This window comes from Pan troglodytes, chromosome 10 (assembly GCF_028858775.2).
Source record: "Pan troglodytes isolate AG18354 chromosome 10, NHGRI_mPanTro3-v2.0_pri, whole genome shotgun sequence".
Taxonomy (NCBI): domain Eukaryota; kingdom Metazoa; phylum Chordata; class Mammalia; order Primates; family Hominidae; genus Pan; species Pan troglodytes.
In genome coordinates this window covers 78318770-78340693 of record NC_072408.2, presented here as the reverse complement: position 1 = coordinate 78340693, position 21924 = coordinate 78318770, and the positions used below count along the sequence as shown (strand labels likewise).

At 38.4% G+C, this 21924-nt stretch overlaps 1 protein-coding gene across 4 annotated transcripts in view; it reads right to left on the bottom strand.

Annotated features, from left to right (window-relative positions):
- Window positions 1-2157: 2157 nt before the first annotated feature.
- LGR5 (leucine rich repeat containing G protein-coupled receptor 5) overlaps window positions 2158-21924 on the bottom strand; it is a 148095-nt gene continuing 128328 nt past the window's right edge. For 3 of the 4 annotated variants that reach the window (XM_003313863.5, XM_003313861.6, XM_009425841.5), the window contains 7 exons: window positions 19260-19325; window positions 17915-17986; window positions 12803-12874; window positions 11870-11995; window positions 10380-10525; window positions 8280-8363; window positions 2158-7179 (listed from right to left, as the gene is read on the bottom strand). In XM_003313863.5, coding sequence (XP_003313911.1) covers window positions 6092-7179; window positions 8280-8363; window positions 10380-10525; window positions 11870-11995; window positions 12803-12874; window positions 17915-17986; window positions 19260-19325 — 1654 coding nt within the window. In that variant the 3' untranslated portion in view covers window positions 2158-6091. The remainder of the gene's footprint in view (window positions 7180-8279; window positions 8364-10379; window positions 10526-11869; window positions 11996-12802; window positions 12875-17914; window positions 17987-19259; window positions 19326-21924) is intronic. The other variant, XM_009425842.5, reaches the window with a different exon arrangement.

Genomic DNA, 21924 nt, shown 5'->3' with positions numbered 1-21924 from the left:
ATGGTTAAGGCATTGTTAAGTCACAGACGAGATGGGAGGTTGGCACAAAATACAGGTCATAAAGACCTTGCTGATAAAACAGCTTGCAGTAAAGAAGCCGGCTAAAACCCACCAAGACCAAGATGGCGACAAGAGTGATCTCTGGTTGTCCTCACTGCTGCACTCCTGCCAGCACCATGACAATTTACAAATACCATGGCAATGCCAGGAAGTTACCCTATATGGTCTAAAAAGGGGAGGTATTAATAATATACCCCCTGTTTGGCATATTATCAAGCAATAACCATAAAAATGAGCAACGAGCAGCCATCGGGGCTGCTCTGTCCATGGAGTAGCCATTCTTTTATTTCTTTACTCTTTTTTTTTTTTTTTTTTTTTGAGACAGAGTCTTACTCTGTTGCCCAACCTGGAGTGCAGTGGCACCATCTCGGCTCACTGCAACCTCCACTTCCCGGGTTCAAGCTATTCTCCTGCCTCAGCCTCCTGAGTAGCTGGAATTACAGGCACATGCCACCACACTTGGCTAGTTTTTTGTATTTTTAGTAGAGACAAGGTTCACCATATTGACCATGCTGGTCTCAAACTCTCGACCTCAGGTGATCTTCCCGCCTCGGCTTCCCAAAGTGCTGGAATTACAGGCGTGAACCACCGTGCCCAGCCAGATTCCTGTTTTTCTTATTTCCACATGTGTCCTCCCAATAACTCTCTACTCTCCATCATGACTTATGATCAAAAGAGGCTAACTAACCACAGTCATTAAATATTTCACCTCAGTAATCTAATATTTACAGCCTTGGATCAAAAATGATATGAAGGAAGAAGGAAGGCAGGCAGCAAATAGAGTGACAGGTAGACATCTGAGGACTGTCAGCAGCTAAAGAGACAATCTGATGTGTGATGTCTTAACTTTGCCATCTATTGCTCTTTGGTGATGGTATTTCTGTGATTTGGGACTGTGGCTCTGGCTTACTTGACTTTTATCTGTATTTCTCACTACGTGGGGAGAGAGAGCAGTAGAAAGAACAGACATCAAACCTGCTAGAACCTTAAAGAGTTGATATTGTTTCATCAGTAGTTTGAGGGCAAAGATCAGAGTCAGTCAGGAGCTGAAAAAATGAAGGGGCTTTTCTAGTGTTCCACAGCAGGTCTGTAACAAGTGGGCTTAAATCTCATGTCTTTATCCTTCACCATGCTGAATGGACTGAGGAATGCCCACCCACTTGTGACACAGAACTATATACCCTCTGGTTTCAGGATGTTGACATAAGGTCTCACTGCCTTCCTCAGCAATCTTCTGAATCTGGCATTCCTTCTGAGAAGACTAACAAGCATTCATCCAAAACGTTGGTCATTGGAAAGTTAGCTGTAATTTGATCTAACTTCTCACTCAATATGATAGTTTTTTTTTGGTATACAAGAGACCTGATGGAATCTTTCTTAGGTAAGCCAAATCTGTCTCTCTGAATCGTTCACCAGTTGGTTCTTGTTCTCTTAAAGAGTAAGTCAGCTTACTCTATGACTGTTTTTCAGTGCTATTAAGCGAAACTTGGGTTTTAGTCCTAGTTCCTCATCTGTGACCTTCGCAAGTCACTTATCCTTCTGACTCTATATTTTCATTGGCAAAATGACAAGGCCTGCTTTGCTCATTCCATAAGGCTGTCAAAAGAGGGGGAAACACAGGATCCATTTATTAAATACGTACTATTCAATGCTTTTCAGGTAGTGTGATGGTAACTTTATATACACTGAGTTATTAGTATTTCCAATCCTATGAGGCTGGTGGTGTGATGCCCATTTTTTTGAGGAGAAATTTGAGGCTGAAAAAAATTAAATACCTTGTCCAAGGATTACACAGATAGTAACAGAAGTAGGATTTGAACCCAGGTCTGTCTGGCAGTTGAGCTTAATCATTTTACTATTTGGCCTACTATAGGCTGGTACTTAAGAAAGCACTTAGTAAATTTCAATTATTCAAATATTTTAAATATTTTCCTTTAGCCTGCTTTTCTCCAGGTGACACATTCTCCATTTTTTAGACTATTATTTGATAGGATATCATTTCCCTATTCCACTCACTCTTTCATTCACTATTCTCATGGAGTAGCATGTTTTCAACATTCCCATAAAGTACTGTCTCTAGAGTGGAAAGTCGTGTCCACAATGAGTATGAACCTGTATTCCATAATGCTTCTCCAGCCTATCACATGCATTTTCTGCCCGTTTCTGAAGTTTTATCATCCTACCCAATAGGCTTCAGGAACTTGTGTATGAGATGAACGAGTCAGTGTAGAATCTGAGTTCAACATCTTTAGAAATGTTCATAAGGAGGACATCGAAATGGGGATATGGCTACACAGCCCCTCCCCACTTCACTTGCAAGGAAAAGTGACCATAACCTAATTGTAGTTAAGGGTCTCTGTGGCCTGAGAGAGAAAATAGTTAGTGTTTAGTGGCCCTTAGGAAGATAGTCTCTTTTATCTGCATAGTGGAACTGTAAAATCAAATCTCCAGTACTGAAGAGCATGAATGGAACCAGTAGGGTCACAGCAATCCCATCTATTTATCTAGGACTTCTTTCTCATCAGATGGGCCTCTGAACTAAATGTGATAAGATTAACAAAAGAAGCAGGACATTGTTACTTTTTCATATGTTAGAGTTTTTCTGGTTCTAAATGAAGAAGGTGTTGCTAATTTTATTTCCTTTTACTACTTTATTGTTATATTTTTAGCCAAAACTAAATGAGTAGATGTTTTTTATTTCATATAAGAATGATTTTCTCTTCTGTAACAGTTGAAAAAAAATGATGTGCAGTAACGGCCACCTAATATATTTTTCTATTAAAATGTCCCTGAAAATAGTTTGTTATAGGTGACATATGAAGAGAGGGACTAGAAATGATGAGTTTTTTGATGTAACTGGTTAAATTCAAAAGCAAAGGTAGCTCCATTGTGAGCATAAGGTCTTAGCCTAAAAGGTGGCTTTCCAGAGAGGCCTTTCCGGAGCTCCATTTCTAAAGCACCACACTAATTATTCCCAATAGACTATTTAAAATAGCTTCATTTCCTTCATTTATGTTTCTATCGGATATTTCCATGTTTATATTTGTTTATTGTCTATCTCCCCTCCGCTGGAATGCGAATTCCAGACCTTGTTTTGTTATCCGCAGTGCATAGAATACAGCACATAATGGTGCAGAATACTTGTTGAATGAATGAACCTGTTTTTGGAAACAAAATTGTTACTCCCTTACTTTAAGCTAGTTCACAGTTTATGGTTTTTACAAATTTGTTCCATGGTTTGTTCTTTACTGTTGTTCAATGTCTGAACAGTACATCTTTCCCCTTCTCACTGTAGATTTATTTATTTGTGGATGTAATTCAAGTTCTTTCTGATTATGCTATATTAGAGTGGAGAACATTTATCAGATGGCAGTGTTTTGTGTAAGGTGTATTATAACTAGTGTTTTGTCAATAAAATAATAAAGCCTGTGGATTTATCTAAAGAAATAAGTTGGAGTGAATTTAAGTGTCTTTTTTTTTTTAAATTACATTACTAACTTGTGTTTTCTTGAGCGGGAGACAAAGGGGCTGCCAGGACTTGTTCCTGACTTTGGGCAAGTATATTGAAAAGAAAGAATGAGATGCATTCCTCTAGAGGCGACTTTTATATCTGCTGCCTGGGTTAAGAGGTGGGAGAGTAAGAGGAGTGAGCTCTTGTTTCAGCTGAAGATAAGCCAAGCCAAGCATGGACTGCACAAAAGAGGATCCCATTTGATGCCTGTTAATTAGGTTTGGGCATGTGGTTAAGTCTGATGGGTAGGTGGAAAACTCAGTGCCAGGTGCCCTGTGGGTGCTCTGTAAACATGTTAATTTTAGCAATAATGCTGTGCCTCCTACCAGTACTTGATGATTTCATTTTGCAATCCATGCAAGGAGAGCAGGAATCACCACTGGAGCTGGTAGGGTCTGGCACAGGTGTCTAGAAAAATAATTTCATTTCTCATGTTTTGGGGGATGGGGACCGAAGGGGAACAGTGTGTTTCTTTGTGCCCTGGGAATTGCATGTCCTCATGTTTTGGCCTTGACATAATCATCAAATGAATTATTTAACAAGTACATGAGTTTTTAAACTCATGTTTAAACTCACGTCCATGTTAAATAATTTAAGGTTGATTTGTTATTCATATATTTCTTTCTAATTGTGAGGTTTTTTCTTATATTGCAAAAGAAGTTTGAGACCAATAAAAGTTCTAGCTTATAAAATCCAAACTATCATAACCTTCACAAAAGTCAGGACAAAATGGCTTATCAACCATAAACAATTCAGGAGTTGGTAATGATATTTTGATTCGTTTTGTGAAAGATTGCTTTTTTTAAGATAAGTCCAATATATTTAGAATATTAAGTACAAATATTAATACTTAAATAGCAAAGGTACTTATACTCCAAAACTTAAAAACATTTAGAAGACTATATATCTGCCTGTGGGCTCAATAAATAGACTTGAAAATATTTTGTTTCATAGTCACACATTTTATTACAAATTTATTTTTTACCCAATAGAAAAGCAAATTTGGAATCTATTTACAAGTACTATATATTTACATATATACAGTTAATGAATTTAAAGAAAATGGGCAGAGAAACACAATATAAATCAAAGAATATGCCACTGTACAAGGTTTATTATCATTATCATGGTCCTTAATGTTACTGAACCTTTACTATAGTAATAAATACAGTTCTATATTTACACATCTTATAAAACATCTCATAAATGTATTTTTTCAAATCCAAGTTAAAACATCTGATCAAAATAAACATGCTTATATAAAAATAAATCTACCTAACAGCCATTTGGTTTGGATGTATTGAAGCTAATATAGGATAATAGAAGGTAAGAATTAATACTTTGACTTTTCTTATTTAATAACTTGCTTCTTAAAATACCTAACACAGTATTAATATGGAATAAGCAGAGAAGTAATGTTCCTAACATCAAGTGGGTTATCCGGAGAGAACACAGCTAAAACCAAGCTAAATAAACAGGATAATATGTTACTGAGTCTCTTGAGTCCAAAGTGGTGTCAGATATTGGGTTTGCCAGAGCTACTAGAGATACATGTGTAAGAAGTTGTATCAGTGGACTTAATTTATGTCATGTGCACATTTGATCATTAAGATGCACATCAGTTTGAATCAACTGATAAAACTTATTGCAAAAATTCTTTACTAACCCAGAAAAAAAAAAATCCCAGATTGCTTACTATCTTTTCCAGGTATGTTCATTGCTGGCAGTGGAATTCCCTTCTGAGCTTTGGGCACCAAGGAGTTAAAAACAAATCAGATAAGACATATGTCACCTGTGCATGATTGCCTTAGTAACAATTTAAGAATTTCGGTCAATTTTTCTTTCAAAATACTTGTAAGCAATTTTATCCCATGAAGGTGGAACCATCTAGTGCTGATATATAAAACCTGGTATCTCTAAAAATGATCTCAATATGAGTGAGTTAACAATACCTTACATTATCCATCTAAGGGATTTGTGCCTTAGAAGGATCCTTTCTGAGGAAAGGCAAAGGAGGACTCAAACATCTTCACATGGTCATTAGAATGAAATCCCATGGATCACAGCTTCTACCTAGCAATGTAGGTCATTGAAAACCCTTATTTTCCTAATTCCCCCAACAACCTCTTGAGTTTGTGGGTTTAAATAAACCCATTTGGAAAGCAAGTGGGTTCTCCCTCCTCCCAAAATGATTACATTGGTGAGTTCAAAGAGAATGCAATTCAAATCATGGAGAATCTTTTCTAAAGAAAATTGCAATCTGCTTTTTTGATCTGGGCTCACTTAAATAGTGTGATCGATCTATCCCTTAGCTGAACAAATTATACAGAGCAGCATTTAGACTTATATTCACTCTCAAGTATCAATAGGTTTTCAGCCTTTTCTTACTAACTGAGAGATTCTTTTTTGGTTTTTAAACCGAGTTTCACCTCAGCTCTTCTTATTAGTTACTGCTCTGATATACTCAATCTCACATTTTCAGGTTCTCAACCTTTGAAAACATTTTCCTTCACATATTAATTAGAGACATGGGACAAATGCCACAGAGGAAAGATGGCAGCTCTCAGTCACTGGATAAGCTGGTGATGGCACGGAACTGGGAGGCAGGTCATAAGTGATGCTGGAGCTGGTAAAGGTTACCAAGGCTTGAGTTGAGTCACAGGACTGTTTTTCGACATCATCAGAGTTAATTGACATCAAGCTTGGGTGTTTTGATCTTGTCCAGAAGTAGGTTTGCTTTCCCAGGCTCACCAGATCCTCCTTAAAGTGAGGATTGAACAGGATGTAGAGAAGGGGATTGAGACATGCAGGAAGTGGGACTACCACCAGAAGGATAAACTTAATTACTTCAGGACTGATAAATGTAAGGTTTATTAAAGAGGAGAAGGACAAGAAAGCCACAGGGCAGTATAGGATGCAGTTGGTGAAGAGCAACAGGGCAATGTGTTTTACCATAGAGCAGTCCCAAATATTCTCCAGGTCTCCCTTGTCCAAATTGCAGTAGAGCTTGGTGTAGGCAATGGTCATCATGAGGAAGCAAAGGGAATTGAGCAAGATGAGAGCGACCATGTAGCCCATGGTGCTGGGCTCCCCAAAAGGCAAAGGCAGGCAGAGAGGGGAGGTGCCATACTTGCTGCCACCCAGCAGGGGAACTGCGGCCATGGTCAAGGCCAGCAGGGCACAGAGCAAAATGATTACTTTCAGGCTAGAAAAGGGAGCTTTCGTTTCAAATTTTGCAGAATATTTCACAGAGAACCCACGCTCCAGGGCTGCCAGAGTAAGCAGAAAAACAGATGATTCCGAAGCAAAAATGGACAAAAAACCAATGACATGGCAACCAACCCCATTCTCCCACCAGGCACCATGTCGTGCAAAGCTTCCAAAAGTGAACGCATCCACACCAGCCAGCACGGCACTAGAGACTCCCGTGAGCATGTTCACTGCTGCGATGACCCCAATTAACAGTTTAATGGGGGAAATGTACAGAGGGGATCTGAAAACTGTTGAAGTCACCAAAGCATTACAAGTAAGTGCCAGAACTGCTATGGTCCACACTCCAATTCTGATCAGCCAGCCATCAAGCAAGTGTTCACAGGGTTTGAAGGGGCCTAGAAGTCCAAGGAAGGCAAAGATTGAATATCAAATTAGGGTTTACAACTTTTGCTGAATTACCCTTTTGTCTCTTTATTTAGGATGCCAAGAGATAACGGTCAAAAACAGCCTAATAACACACAGTGCCCATGTGCATGCTCCACTATCTCAAGCCACTGTCACCCTGGATCTTCTGCAGCACTGGCTGGGTGAGTACACCAGGTGCTCCTGTTCCAGGGTATTGATGGAGAAATGAGAATGGAGAATTTCGATCACTTAATTGAAGTCTCTAAGATACAGCTGTGTTGGAGCCAGGTAAAAAGCCAGATCTCCTGGACTTTTCATTATATAAGTTTTCAGAATATTTCCATAAGTTTCCATAGGCAGACAAGGAGAATCCTAGGGAAATACTCCGTAATATTATGAATGTGAATTTCATGAAAATCTCATCTTAGTTTTAGATTAAAATTTGAGGTTAGGGAGCAAGGGACAATCTATTCGTTAAAAATAAAATATCAACTCTTCCTAGCTATCTTTTTTCAACTGGCTCATCCTGTTTTTTGGAATGAGACAAACTATTAAGTGAATTCGACTTCACTTTCCTCCCCTCCCTTCCCATCTCTTCCCCTCCCCTTCCTCTTTCCTTCCCTTCCGTTCCCTCCCCTCCCCTCCCTTCCCCTTCTCCTTCCTTCCTTCCTTTCTTCCTTCCTTCCTCTTATCTGTACAAACTATTATTTGCTTTTACCAAATAGTTATTTATAAGAAAAACCTAAGTCACTTTCAAATGTCGGTGATTACACAAAACAAGATTATAGCATACGATTTCAGGGTAAATTGCTAATATCATTTTAAAAATTACATATGCCTCTGACAACATACTTGATTCTTTAGTTTACATTAAGTTAAATCAAAAGTCCTCCCACCTCAATCCTATTGGCAAGTGAAAAACAACTCCAGGGAATGAACATTTGTATTTGACAGGCCACTATGGGGAGGGTTACTGATGAGCTGCAAAGTTGGCACAGATTCGGCTTTTAAAGTATAGCTGCATTGTCTTTCATGGGCTCAGAATCAGTGGTGGATACTGCTGTTGAGGAATTTTTGATGCCTTTCTCACCTGGGGAAGGTGAACACTGCACTGAATGAAGGGCTTTCAGGTCTTCCTCAAAGTCAAGCAGGAAATCTTCAAGGTCACGTTCATCTGCAGCACAAGAAGTCCTGGAATGATTAGTTCTGCCTCTCTTTTCAAGGGACCAAATCCCAGAGTGGAGAGTCCTGGGTTATTCTGGAGACATGAACTGTCACAAATTCCTTGTGCTCTAGCTTTCTTGCAAGTTATTATAAAGTTGCCTTTGGATGTTTGACTCAAGCTGCTATGACATACTATTCTAGTACAACTGGGGGTGAGGGAGAGTGACCCAAGACGCCGGGTCACTCTCTCATTCTGCTCTTGTTCCCTGCAGCTCATGATGTCCCCACATTGCAGAGCTAAATTAGAGGAGGCTACGGGCCTCTTCGTTCAGAGTAGGAACCGCTTTATCCAAATTTCTAACACTATAAAAGCTACAGTGCAAATGTTCTAGGCTCTGTTCTCTGAACACTAGAGAATCAGACACAGTAAGTTTCAGTCTTCCCTGGGGAATTCTGTGTAACAGAGGACAAATCAAATAACTACTTGGTGCTTGGTTTAGCTATCCATGAAATAGGAGTTTTGTGATCTAACATATTTCCCCAAAGATACAGATTTAATTGGTCTCATGTGGGAATTGGGGACCAGTATTTTTTAAAAGTTGCTATGTGAGTGTAATATGTGGTCCAGGGTTGAGAATCACTGCCTTTGAAAATAAACTCCATGAATGACCATCTCCCATTGTGTACTTTCAAGGCCTAGAACAGTGCCTGGCACAAAGTAGGCTCTCTAATAACTTTTTGCTTGTGTTTTTATTTTTTGAGTGAACAATTTTTGAGAGAAATTAGAGTGGGTGAGGCAGGAAGAGCAAAAACTGAAGCAAGAACAAGAACAAGACACATGCTGTGGCCTAAAACAAAAAAGGCAAGGACCAAGATATCAGTCCCTTAAACAGATACACAGGTAGGAAAAACTGGTAAGGTTATCTGCAGACAGACTGAATCATACTTGCTTTGGAATCAACAAATCATTAAGGCCCAAAGCATGAGAAGCCATCCTTCTGTTTAGTCTGTTTAGACTTTGTGCAAACTTGCAGGGTTGGCAGGGAAGGCAGGGGGTGGTGCCCAAAGCACCTCCTCATTGCCACAGGTGTGGTTTGAGAGGCATTGTTGTCTGTTTAGGTAACGTCTTAATTCAAGGAAAGCCAAGCTTTACAGACATTATCTCATTTCACCTTCCGGACAGATACCCCAGGGTGGGGTAGGTGAGGAGAATGATTTAGAATTAGTTGGACAAAAAGCAGGATTCTTTAGCCCTTCTGCTGAAATATGAAGGAATCTAAAATGTTTATATCTTTCAATCCTTCCAGGCCATACGAATGAAAATGGATTTTGTCTTCTGGAGAAAAAGTTTCTGAAGTACGTATGAAAAAGACATCCTCAGAAATAGACCCTTTAAAAAGCTGATGGAAACACCATGTCAGTAATCACCCCTGAGGACAGTATATGCTAAGGGGGAATCTAATTATACATATAAATATAAGAATTCACCTACAGAACAGATGAAATTTTAGGATAAATCCTGAGCGAGTTTTCTCTTTCTCAAGTAGTCTTTAAAAACTGGGATTTATTCACAATTTGCTGAGGTACAAGGACTTGTCTGAAGTTCAGATAATCTGTTTGATAATTTTTTTTCCTTTTTTTTTTTGAGACAGTCTTGCTCTGTTGCCCAGGCTGGAGTGCAGTGGCGTGATCTCAGCTCAGCTTGCTTTGGAATCAACCTGCCTCCCAGGTTGAAGCGATTCTCATACCTCAGCCTCCCAAGTACCTGGGATTACTGGCATGTGCCACCATGCCTGGCTACTTTTTTGTATTTTTAGCAGAGATAGGGGTTTCACCATGTTGGCCAGGCTGGTCTTGAACTGCTGACCTCAAGTGATCCATCTGCCTTGGCCTCCCAAACTGTTGGGATTACAGGTGTGTGCCACCACACCCGGCCTGTTCGATGACTTTTCATCAAACGTAATTCATTTCCATGTGTTCCACTGAACACAACACAATTTCATTACCATGGCATAGCAAGTCCTACCTTGAACCTGAAACATTCCAGCATCTTTCTTATGAAGGTCGTCCATACTGCTGTTGTCACCTTTATTCCATTGATTAGAAATCTTATAGGCATTCTCACACACTCCAAATGCACAGCACTGGTAAGCATAAGGCATTTCTATAACCCTTTAAATGAACAAAACCCAAACAAAAAACACTTAAAGAAACGGATAATTAAATATAGTGTTCATGTTCTTTCACCCAATTATTCTAACTTTGGATTTTAGCCTAAATAAATAATCCAAAGTATAAGTTATGCACATAAAGGTGTTCATTACAGTGCTATTTATAAAAACAATGAAGTTATTAAAAATGATCACTATGAAATGTTAATTGCTGAAGCTGAGTGATGCAACTTCCATTACTCAAATGATGGAAAATTTCCAAAATAAAAAGGTTAAAAAAAAGGCTGCTAAGAAAAATTGTAGCAACATGAAAAAGTGCTTATGGCAGAATAAGTGACTATAATATGACATATATTTCTATGCACATTTTGAGTCTAACAATAAAAAATGCACTGGAAACAAAGCTTGGAAAGAAGTAACTTAACCATGTTGTTTAGAGTGGCATTTTTAAGATTTTTGTTCCTGGATGCTTAATAGAGACTGGGAAGGGTAGACTTGGGGGGAGGTGGGGATGGTTAATGGGTACAAAAAATAGAAAGAATAAATAACACCGACTATTCAATAGCACAACAGGGTGACTGCAGTCAATAATAATTTAATTGGGCATTTTAAAATAAAGAGTGTAATTGGATTGTTTGTAACTCAAAGGATAAATGCTTGAGGGGATGAATACCCCATTTTCCATGATGTGCTTATTACATATTGCATGCCTGTATCAAAACATTTCGGGTACCCCATAAATATAAACACCAACTATGTAAGCATAAAAAATAAAAACATTAAAAATTTAAAAAAAGATTTTTGTTCTCTCTTATACTTTCCCAACTCTCTTTTGGGGTTTTATTATTTTCATAATTTTAAAAGTATGTAAAAACTACCTTGGGTTAAAAAATACATAATCTTTCAAGATACTTCTTTGTCAATAATAAGCATAACAGATTTTAAGCAGCATTACTTCCTCAAATATTAATTTAGTACATTTTATTAGATACATACAAGCTAAATTAAAAATTGTAAACAAGAGTAGAATAATGTTATAATGTTAATTAATTACATGCCCTTGTTTATTTTTATATATATTCCATGGATCAATTGTTTTCAAACTCCTCCTATGAACTCTATGATTCTGGGAGGCATCTTTGAGAAGGAAAGGAAATATGGTCAGGAGGACACATTTTCCCACTTCAGGGCTTGTCCTAACAATGCTCCAGGGTTAGGAGACTTGAGGGCATGAAATGCAATTCAAAAGTGTCTCACGACCTCATAAATTTAGAACACCACTATAATACATCTATTATTTCACATGACCACAAATGTATCTTATTAGTTTTAATGACAAACTCACTTGAGTTCTGGAAAGTTTTCAGATGATATCAAGCTCTGTAAGGCATGATTTCCTGTTAATTTTAAGTGAGTTAAACCATGTAACCCAGTTATAGGAAAAGACGACAGGAGGTTGGACGATAGGTCCCTGCAAAACATCAAACAACAATTGGCTTTTAGTCTATGTTAGCATAAAACGTTTATGTTAAAAAAAACAACAACCTAAAGATCATTAAACTACTCAATAAAAACTTCTAAGCAGGGTCCTTACTCTTAACGGTAAAAGTAACCATTTCGGTTTAGCTCTTGATAACTTTTCTATTCACAATCAGGATTGTAGGGGATAAAAGGTTTTAATTGTATTCAAATTGTTCTATATTCAGCTTCATTTTGTCAGGTGGGGACATCTAAAATCAAGGGGAAGGTGCTATATTTAATTTGAAAAGTGATGCTGAGTAGATTAGGAGTGAGAGGTAAAAAGTGTAGGGGGTGTATTTACTCCCCTTCCTCTTCTCCTAACTTCTGTCTAACCAATTTCTTCTTTCTTTGTTAGATAAGAGATGGGGAGAGGAAGGAGCAAGAGGTGGGAAGTTGGCGTGGGGGGAAGGGACAGGAAGATTCTCTATCAGTCAAAATGGCATAAAATAAAATGGAAGCCCTTCAGACCTGAATTGACATCTTATTCCATTCCACCCGATTACAAAGCACAAATAAAAAACTTCAGCTGAATAATGAGAACCAGGTGTCACCCAGATCTTCAATTATCCACTTAAGGGCCCATGTGGCCCTGGAGGAGCAGAACTCCTCCTTGGCTCTGACAAGCTCTAGGCATGGAGAACACAGAGGCAGGTAATCTGTGCATATCCAGCTTCTTCAACAAAACCAACTTTTAAAATTAACTAGACGGTCCTCAATTATTAAGAGACATACCATAAACAAGTTGTGGAATACTCACAGCTTTATTAGGGATGGCAAAGTGGAAAATGCATTGGGGTGAATAATAGCAATTTTGTTCCAAGCCAAATTCCTATTGTAAAAAAAGGCAAATGAGAGAATTATATAGAATAAAGAACATGTGAAGTTTTATCATATGCATTTAGTCTTCTACCAAAATTAATTTAATTTCCATTCAGATCAGAAACAATTAACTTATCAAACTGCCCTTCAGATTATGATATTAGTGGTATAAAATGACTAATGAGAGAACTTTAAATCAAGCTTGTTAAAACCAATCAAGGAAACATCGTTCAGGTGGATATTTTGGTTTTACTCTTGCTAAAAGGTTGACTTTAACATGGTTGTAAAATTTTATTAGGGCCTTTCTAAAATGAGTGGTTGTAGCACTGTGGGAAGGGACAGAAACTTCTGAGTCTCTTCTTCTGACAAGTAAGTTTTAAATTATAAAATGTCCTTGGATATGTAATGAAACTCAAAAAAATTTGGGCACATCACTCATATATGTTAGGCCTTGAGAGAAACACAAAGATGCTTTCAAGAAAATTTCCAGGAAGGATACTGACAAGTAAATTATTAGCCAGGATATGAATAAAATAGGGGCCAACATATGTTAGAAATAAAATTCTTCGATAGTAAAGAAAAAGTACAGTTTATGGGGAAATAAAATTCACTTCCCATGGACAAGTAATGAACTGCAGATAATTAAGTAGGAGTAAAACATTTTGCAAAAACTTCTGTAGATAATTTATCAGGAATAAGAACTACATTTTTAAAAAGGAAGGATGAATTTAAGATTTTTAATTTTTGTAAATGACTAACAATGGTAACTAAGATGTAGGCATTTGAGAGAACTGAAAGTAAACAAAGTCAACTTTTCTTAAGTGTAGAAAAGTTTATGATATTGGGCTCCAGGGTTACCTTAATAAATGGTATTCACAGAATATTTACATTCTCATTTGAAAGGTTCCTTAGGGACCTGTCCTCCTGTCCTGGAGGAAACTGGAAGTCTTTTCCTTGATCCCAGAACAGAAGAAAATTGCAGCTAACAAGGGGAGGAAACGTATGGAAGGTAGAAAAGCTACAAATGGCGGCTGGGCTTTGGGTAATTGAGTGAGAAGACTGTCTTCTGTTGAGCTGCTCAAGAAATATGTGTCACTGAGGTGAGCAAGTAATACCATCTGTCAGAGTCTTTTTGGCAGCTTTAAGTAGATCATGGTGCCCTGGGAGAGCTTCACAGAGCAGAATATCTGGAATGTAGGCCAAGTCCTGCCATGGTGCTTAGAGTGATTTGGCTGGGGTTTAAGTAAATATGTGAGAATTTATATGTTCAAAGGCCTGTAATTCCTTTTCAATTCATGAGCCCGTGTGCTGGAATCCTCCCAGCAGCCCCAGAGGAGTCATTTTCTGCTTTCCTGCCCTGCTCTGTGCCTGGGGCTGATCCTGCAGGCTGCATCCCCAGAGCTCCCTAATGGCCTCAGTTGTATTCTCAGGAGAAGCCCCAGAAGGAAAGGGAGGTCAGGGCCCTCATGGTCTTCTCTTCCCTGTTTTGGAATCATGTCTCTCATGGCAGCTACAGACTTCTCAAGGGCTGCAACACTTCTCCATGCTTAAGCTCTTTCTTTGTCCTGGAAACATCATTTCCTCCCTGTGACTCTAGCCCCAGATGTTACTGGTTTCTGCACACCTATCCTTTGCTTGCTCCCTGCCAACACCTATGTAAGTGTCTTTTCATTTGAACCATCTTTTTAAAAAATTTAATTTAATTTTAAGTTCCAGGATACACGTGCAGGACATGCAGGTTTGTTACATAGGTAAACATGTGCCATGGTAGGTTTGCTGCACCTATCAACCCATCACCTAGGTATTAAGCCCTGCATGCATTAACTATTTATCCTGATGCTTTCCCTCCCCCTGCCACCCTGATAGGCCCTGGTGTGTGGTATCTCTCTCCCTGTGTCCATGTGTTCTTATTGTTCAGCTCCCACTTATAAGTGAGAACATGCAGTGTTTGGTTTTCTGTTCCTGTGTTAGTTTGCTGAGAATAATGGCTTCCAGCTCCACCCATGTGCCTGTAAAGGACATGATCTTATCCCTTCTTATGGCTGCGTAGTATTCCATGGTGTATATATACCACATTTTCTTTATCCAGTCTATCATTGGTGGGCATTTGGGTTGATTCCATGTCTTTGCTATTGTGAATAGTGCTGCAATGAACATATGTGTGCATGTATCTTTATAATAGAATGATACACACACACACACACACACACACACACACACATATATATATTTTGAGATGGAGTCTCACTCTGTCGCCCAGGTTGGAGGGCGGTAGTGCGATCTCAGCTCACTGCAACCCCTGCCTCCCAGGTTCAAGCGATTCTCCTGCCTCAGCCTCCCGAGTAGCTGGGATTACAGGTGCCCACCACTATGCCCAGCTAATTTTTTTGTATTTTTAGTAGAGACAGGGTTTCACCATGTTGGCCACACTGATCTCGAACTCCTGACCTCAAGTGTTCTGCCCACTTCAGCCTCCCAAAGTGCTGGGATTACAGGTGGGAACCATCACACCCAACATTATGATTTACATTTTTGGGGGTATATACCCAGTAATAGAATTGCTGGGTCAAATGGTATTTCTGCATTTCAACCATCTTAAATGACTTCTGTTTCTTGCTAGAACCCTCAAAAGCTATATACTTATTTTCATAATAATAATAAGGTTGCATAGTTACAATGTGCCAGGTACAGTTACGAGGTTTTTGTTTGTTTGTTTGTTTTGTTTTGTTTTTTACAGGTTTTAATCTCATAACCCTCACCACAACCCTAAGAGGTAGGTATTATCATTACCTTCATTATACTCATGAGGAAAAATAGAAACTGTGTGACAAGTCACTTGAGTAATAAATTACAGAGTAATCTCAGGAGCTGCAATTCAAACGCAGGCACACTGACTTCACAGTCCCTGATCTTGTGCTCAGAACATGTTTAAATTCTTAAGCAAATAATGAAAAAGCCACTGCACTAGACCCTGGGCTAGAAGTTTTACTGAAATTTTAATTTATGGGAACCTGAAAAAGTTCTTATTGTTTTCGGGTATGGCATAGTCTACCTGATGACAGTGCTAAGTATTAAGTTCTATAGTAGAAAATGTGCAAAGTGCATCTGAGTGAAGTGGGCCCAAAGATAGAAGATCTTGTTCTTGTGAAATGGGCAGGGGGACAAGTCATGGGTGGGGAGGAATCCTATAGGCAATGGGAATAGGAGAAACACTGGCTCGTGTGTCAGGGACCTGGAGTGTGCTGAGGAGAGATGACACTGTACCAGGAGGCTGGAATCAGATTTTGAAGAGTGTTGCTGGGAAGTTTGGTCTGATCTTGAAGACAACAGGGAAATAATTAGAAAGTTTTTGAAGCAGGGAAATAACATGATTAGATATTTATTTAAGAAAGAATAAGATGAATGGGTAGAGAGATGATAGAAGGACTGGTTGGGAGGATGATGGTGATCCAAACGAATCATTAATGGGCCTGCGGTAGAGGAGTGGAGAGGATGAATTGGAGTTGGCACAGTTTGGTGAGTGACTGAATGTGAGGTCACAGGGGAAGAAGGAATTCAGGGGGATTCAGACATTTATTCTTCAAAGTCTGTGTCACATTCTTTTGGTATCTATAGAGATCAGCCTTTTTTTTTTTTTTTTTTTTTTTTTTTTGAGACAGAGTCTTGCTCTGTCACTCAGGCTGGATGCAATGGCGTGATCTCGGCTCACTGCAACCTCCGCCTGCTGGGTTCAAGCAATTCTTCTGCCTCAGCCTCCTGAGTAGCTGGGACTACAGGCACATGCCACCATGCCCGGCTAATATTTTGTATTTTTAGTAGAGATGGGGGTTTCACCATGTTGGCCAGGCTGGTCTCGAACTCCTGACCTCGTGATCCTCCCACCTTTTAATATAGAACTGACTTTTGGGGCAGCCAGACATCAAACCGGGTGAATAAGACAGGCAAGTCTTATTCACTTACCTGAATAAGGGTTAGGGTTAGGAAAATAGTAACCCTTAGTAAAAGGAAAATAAAAGTATTTTCCTTTTACACTTTTTCTTTCTTTTTTTTTTTTTTTAAGTAAAAGCACTCCACAAGTAGATTTCAACCAAAAGTGAGAGAAGGGCAACACAACGAAATTCAGAACAAGATGTTATTCTGGTAAACTTTTGGGAGGAAATTATTAAGGTTATTAAGGTAAACTTTTGGGAGAAAGTGACTCTTAAAAGTAAATTTAAAGTCTTTTGAGGAATAGTATTATTTTACCAAAGGTATAGTCTCTTAAGTACAAAAAAACTACTTTAGAAGTCAGCAAAAGAGAAAGGTTTTTAACAAACGTACTATAGTTTAAACATTACCTATCATCACCGTTCATCAAAATCATATTGAAATCCAGTTTCAGTATAGAAAAGTTTTAACTGTTATTTCATAAAACAATCTGCTAGTAAGTTTTTAAAAAAAATTTAATATATAACATTTCAATCATAAAATGGAATTAAATACAAGTATTTACAAATCTTAGTTGCCTGAGCAACAGAAGTGATTCCTAGAACAGCTGTGTTCAAACCTTAGTGTACTTGTTAAAATGCAGATTCCCAGTCCCCACTCCAGAGATTCTAACTCATGAGGCAGATAAGGTTCTGGAGTCTGTATTTTTTAGTCTCCTCGAGGTGATTATTAAGCACTTTGAGACACACGTTGAAAAAAATGCTTAACCAGGAAAAAAAGCAGGCAGATAGAATTATGTGATCATCCCATTTTTGCATGTAAAATGTTTCCTGTCGATTCCAGGTTGTGGACAGAAAACACAGTAGGCTAGTCAACAGCTTAGCCTCCTTCCTCTTCATTAAAACTTCCTGCCTGCTGACTGGTAGAGAGCATAATTGCAAATTTACTACTTTTAGATTTATTCCTGGAAATTACCAGAAGCAAAATACTTGATGTTTCATAGCAAATATATGCACAAAAGTCCAACCACAATAGTACACAATGAAAAGAAAACATTAGGGGAAGGCCCCAAAGAGAAAGAAAATGCTCTGTGCTGGGGAACGCACTGGGAGGTGATACTCACAGCGATCGGAGGCTAAGCAACTGCTGGAAAGTGTCAACTTTAATTTCGTAGATTTCATTATGTCTTAGGTCACTGAAATGACAGGGTTCCAAAGATTGATGTCAAAGTTACTGGTTTCAAAGACTACAGACTTCAGATAACTTTTATAGAGGGACTACCTGCCCTTAATCAAAGGAACACATGAAGTGTATCTATCAAGTGACTGATTTTTGTTTGTTTAAAAAAGAACATTACCATTTACACACTCAAGTATTGTCTCTTTCAAAGGAGCTAGTTTGCTTGGGAGGATGTAAAACCATATTCCAAACATGCAATCATCATTCAAAACACTGGAGGACTCTTCTCCTGGTGCTGCCTTCTGAGCCTTCCTTGGATTCTTTGAGGGTCTTCAGGAGGGTAAATTCTTTACCTTTTACAGATGGATTTGCTTTGTTTTTTTCCCTTAAGCACCCAAAGGCATTGAGAGAAAAACTAAATGTGAAGGGATAGATGGTTAATATTGTTTTGATCAAAACTGAAGTGTGACTATAAAACAACAAGTTTGGCCGGGCGCGGTGGCTCACGCCTGTAATTGCAGCACTTTGGGAGGCTGAGATGGGCAGGTCATGAGGTCAGGAGTTCGAGAGCAGCCTGGCCAACATGGTGAAACCTCGTCTCTACTAAAAATGCAAAAAATTAGCCAGGCATGGTGATGGGTGCCTGTAATCCCAGCTACTCGGGAGGCTGAGGCAGGAGAATTGCTTGAACCCACAAGGCAGAGGTGGCAGTGAGCCGAGATCACGCCATGCGCTCCGGCCTGGGCGACAGAGCGAGACTCCATCTTGAGAAAAAAAAAAAAAAAGGCTGATGTTTTGTAGGGGAGGCAATGTTAAGAGAGGAATTCTAAAGGGTTTCATGCATAAGTACCATCTGTAGCACTTTAAATATGACAAATATGGCCTTCCCCTAAAGTTGACTATTGTGAAACAAACACACCAACAAACCCAAGTCCCCACATATTAAAAAATAACACCACTCATTGGATATGTAAGTTTGGTTGTACTTCTAAAATAAGAAAAATTTCAAAGCCCAAACACACCCAATTCACTAGTACCCTGAGTTAGGGGGAGAAAAAAGCAGATATATAATAAATGTTTTACTAATATGGTACAGTGCATGAAAAAATAATATTATCTATGTTTCTCAACTTTCTAAGCACACTGCACAGTCACACCTTGTGTGTGTAAGAAGGAAAAGGATCACATGTCTCCCCAGTGAACCACAGGGTAAATGAACCAGTGACCCTGAGAAATGTGAGTTTTGATTCTTGAGTTTTGCTAGGTGACTTAGAGACTTCTAGACTTACATTTTCTGAAGCTTTTGGCAGACTGAAAAACTGGGTAAATCTTCTAATAGGTTGTAAGACAGATCTCTGAAAAACAGAAGGTGCAAAAAGGGAAAATCTGTTACAAATAAATCATAAAGAAACATGCTTTGCTCTCCTTTTCCCTCCAAGATGTTATATCTCCCAAAGGCAGACTCTGAACATTTTCACAGCCCTGACATGGAGCAGGTAGTCACAGCCATTATTGGATTAACCAGTAGATTCAAATGTTTACTGAAATGTAACTGTTATACTTCTTTAATTGATTTAAATAGTTTACTTAATGAATTCATTTATATTTTGTTAGTACTTCTCTAAATGCTCTAGCTATTATCTTACTGCAATGAGAACAAATTAAATTAAATAATTGTGCCTCTGTCTCTAAGAGCTGCTACATCTCTACAGCTCAGATAAATCATTGTTGTTTCTTTTCTAATCAACTCTTTAAAAAAACCTAACAATTCAAAACATAGCAGGAGCTTTGAAATCAATCACTACAAGAAGGAGGTGGGGGAACGGAATCTAAGAAAATCTTCAGCCAAAATTCAACAAATTACAGAATAACAAAAACATCTGGACATATTTATAGTATAATATAACTAATCTAAAGCAAGCCATCATAATTTGCGAAAGCTTGAAAGAAAAGAAAGTTGGTAGATAACGTAACATAGATATATAAGAACAATTTTGTTTCATGTTTTAAAAGTTATCAGCTAATCAACTAACACATTTTCATGCCTGATTCTAATTCTTAAAACCAGATCACCACTATGCAATGGGAAAAATCATACTTTTTCTAAGGGGCTTCAAATTAGTCTTATAATTGATCACTTTATCCTACATTTATTGAATAAATGGGATTTATAAAGGAATAAAGTCCATTTACTCCGCATAAATAGTACAAATGAAGCTGCTTGTAAATCCAAATTTGTAACTTTCTGAAGGTTTGAAAGATACCCCCCCACCCAATACCTCCAAAATCTCACACCTATGCACAAATATACCTGATTATTAATATGGTATGTATTTTTGAAAAATAGTGAATATAATAAAATGGACACACATATTATCAAAGCCGATAATTGGTTTACTCATCTCTGCAGGCTGCAAAGGGGATACTCCTTCATTGTCTACCTCTTAATAGAGGGAACAAAAGACCTTCTACATAAAGGCATAGTGTTGCCTTCTACCTAATGATTTTCATGGCTAACACTGACCAAGCACTTTAAAAAAAATTATTTTATTTTTTAAAAATTCTGGGGTACATGTGCAGAATGTACAGGTTTGTTATGTAGGTAAACGTGTGCCATGGTGGTCTGCTGCACCTATCAGCCCATCACCTAGGTATTAAGCCCCGGACGCATTAGCTTTTTTCCTTAATGCTTTCCCCTTCCCACCCTCCCCCGGCAAGGCCCAGTTAAGTGTGGTTTCTCTCCCTGTGTCCATGTGTTCTCATTGTTCAGCTCCCACTTGCAAGTGAGAACTTGCAATGTTTGGTTTCTGTTCCTGCATTAGTTTGCTGAGAATAATGACTTCCGGCTTCATCCATGTCCCTGCAAAGGACATGATCTGATTTCTTCTTATGGCTGCATAGTATTCCATGGTGTATATGTAGCACATTTTCTTTATCCAGTCTATCACTGGTGGGCATTTGGGTTGATTCCACGTCTTTGCTATTGTGAATAGTGCTTCAATGAACATACATGTGCATGTATCTTTATAATACAATGATTTCTATTCCCTTGGGTATATACCCAGTTATGGGATTGCTGGGTCAAATGGTATTTCTGGTTCTAAATATTTAAGGAATTGCCATACTGTCTTCCACAATGGTTGAACTAATTTACATTCCCACCAACAGTGTAAAAGCATTCCTATTTCTCTGCAACCTCGCCAGCATTTGTTGTTTCTTGACTTTTTAATAATCGCCATTCTGGCTGGTGTGAGATGGTATCTCCTTGTGGTTTTGACTTGCATTTCTCTAATGATCAGTGATGTTGAACTATTTTTCATGTGTTTGTTGGCTGCATGTATGTCTTTTTTTGAGAAGTGTCTGTTCATATCCTTTGCCCACGTTTTAATGGGGTTGTTTTTTTCTTGTAAATTTGCTTAAGTTCCTTGTAGATTCTGGATATTAGCCCCTTGGCAGATGGATAGATTGCAAAAATTTTCTCCTATTCTGTAGGTTGTCTGTTTGCTCTGATGATAGTTTCATTTGCTGTGCAGAAGCTCTTTAGTTTAATTAGATCCCATTTGTGAATTTTTGCTTTTGTTGCAATTGCTTTAGGCGATTTCATCATAAAATCTTGGCTCATGCCTATGTCCTGAATGGTATTGACTAGATTTCTTCTAGGGTTTTTATATTTTAAGTTTTACATTTAAGTCTTAATCCATCTTGAGTTAATTTTTGTATAAGGTGTAAGGAAGGGATCCAGTTTCAATTTTCTGCATATGGCTAGCCAGTTCTCTCAGCACCATTTATTAAACAGGGAATCCTTTGCCCATTGCCAAGCACTTCTTATATAAAGGTACCATGTTTATAGCTTTACTTGAATTATCTGGTTTAATTCCTGTGGCCACCTTATGAGGGAGACACCATAATTCTACTCATACAATATGAAATGACTTGCCTAAGCTGACCAGCTAG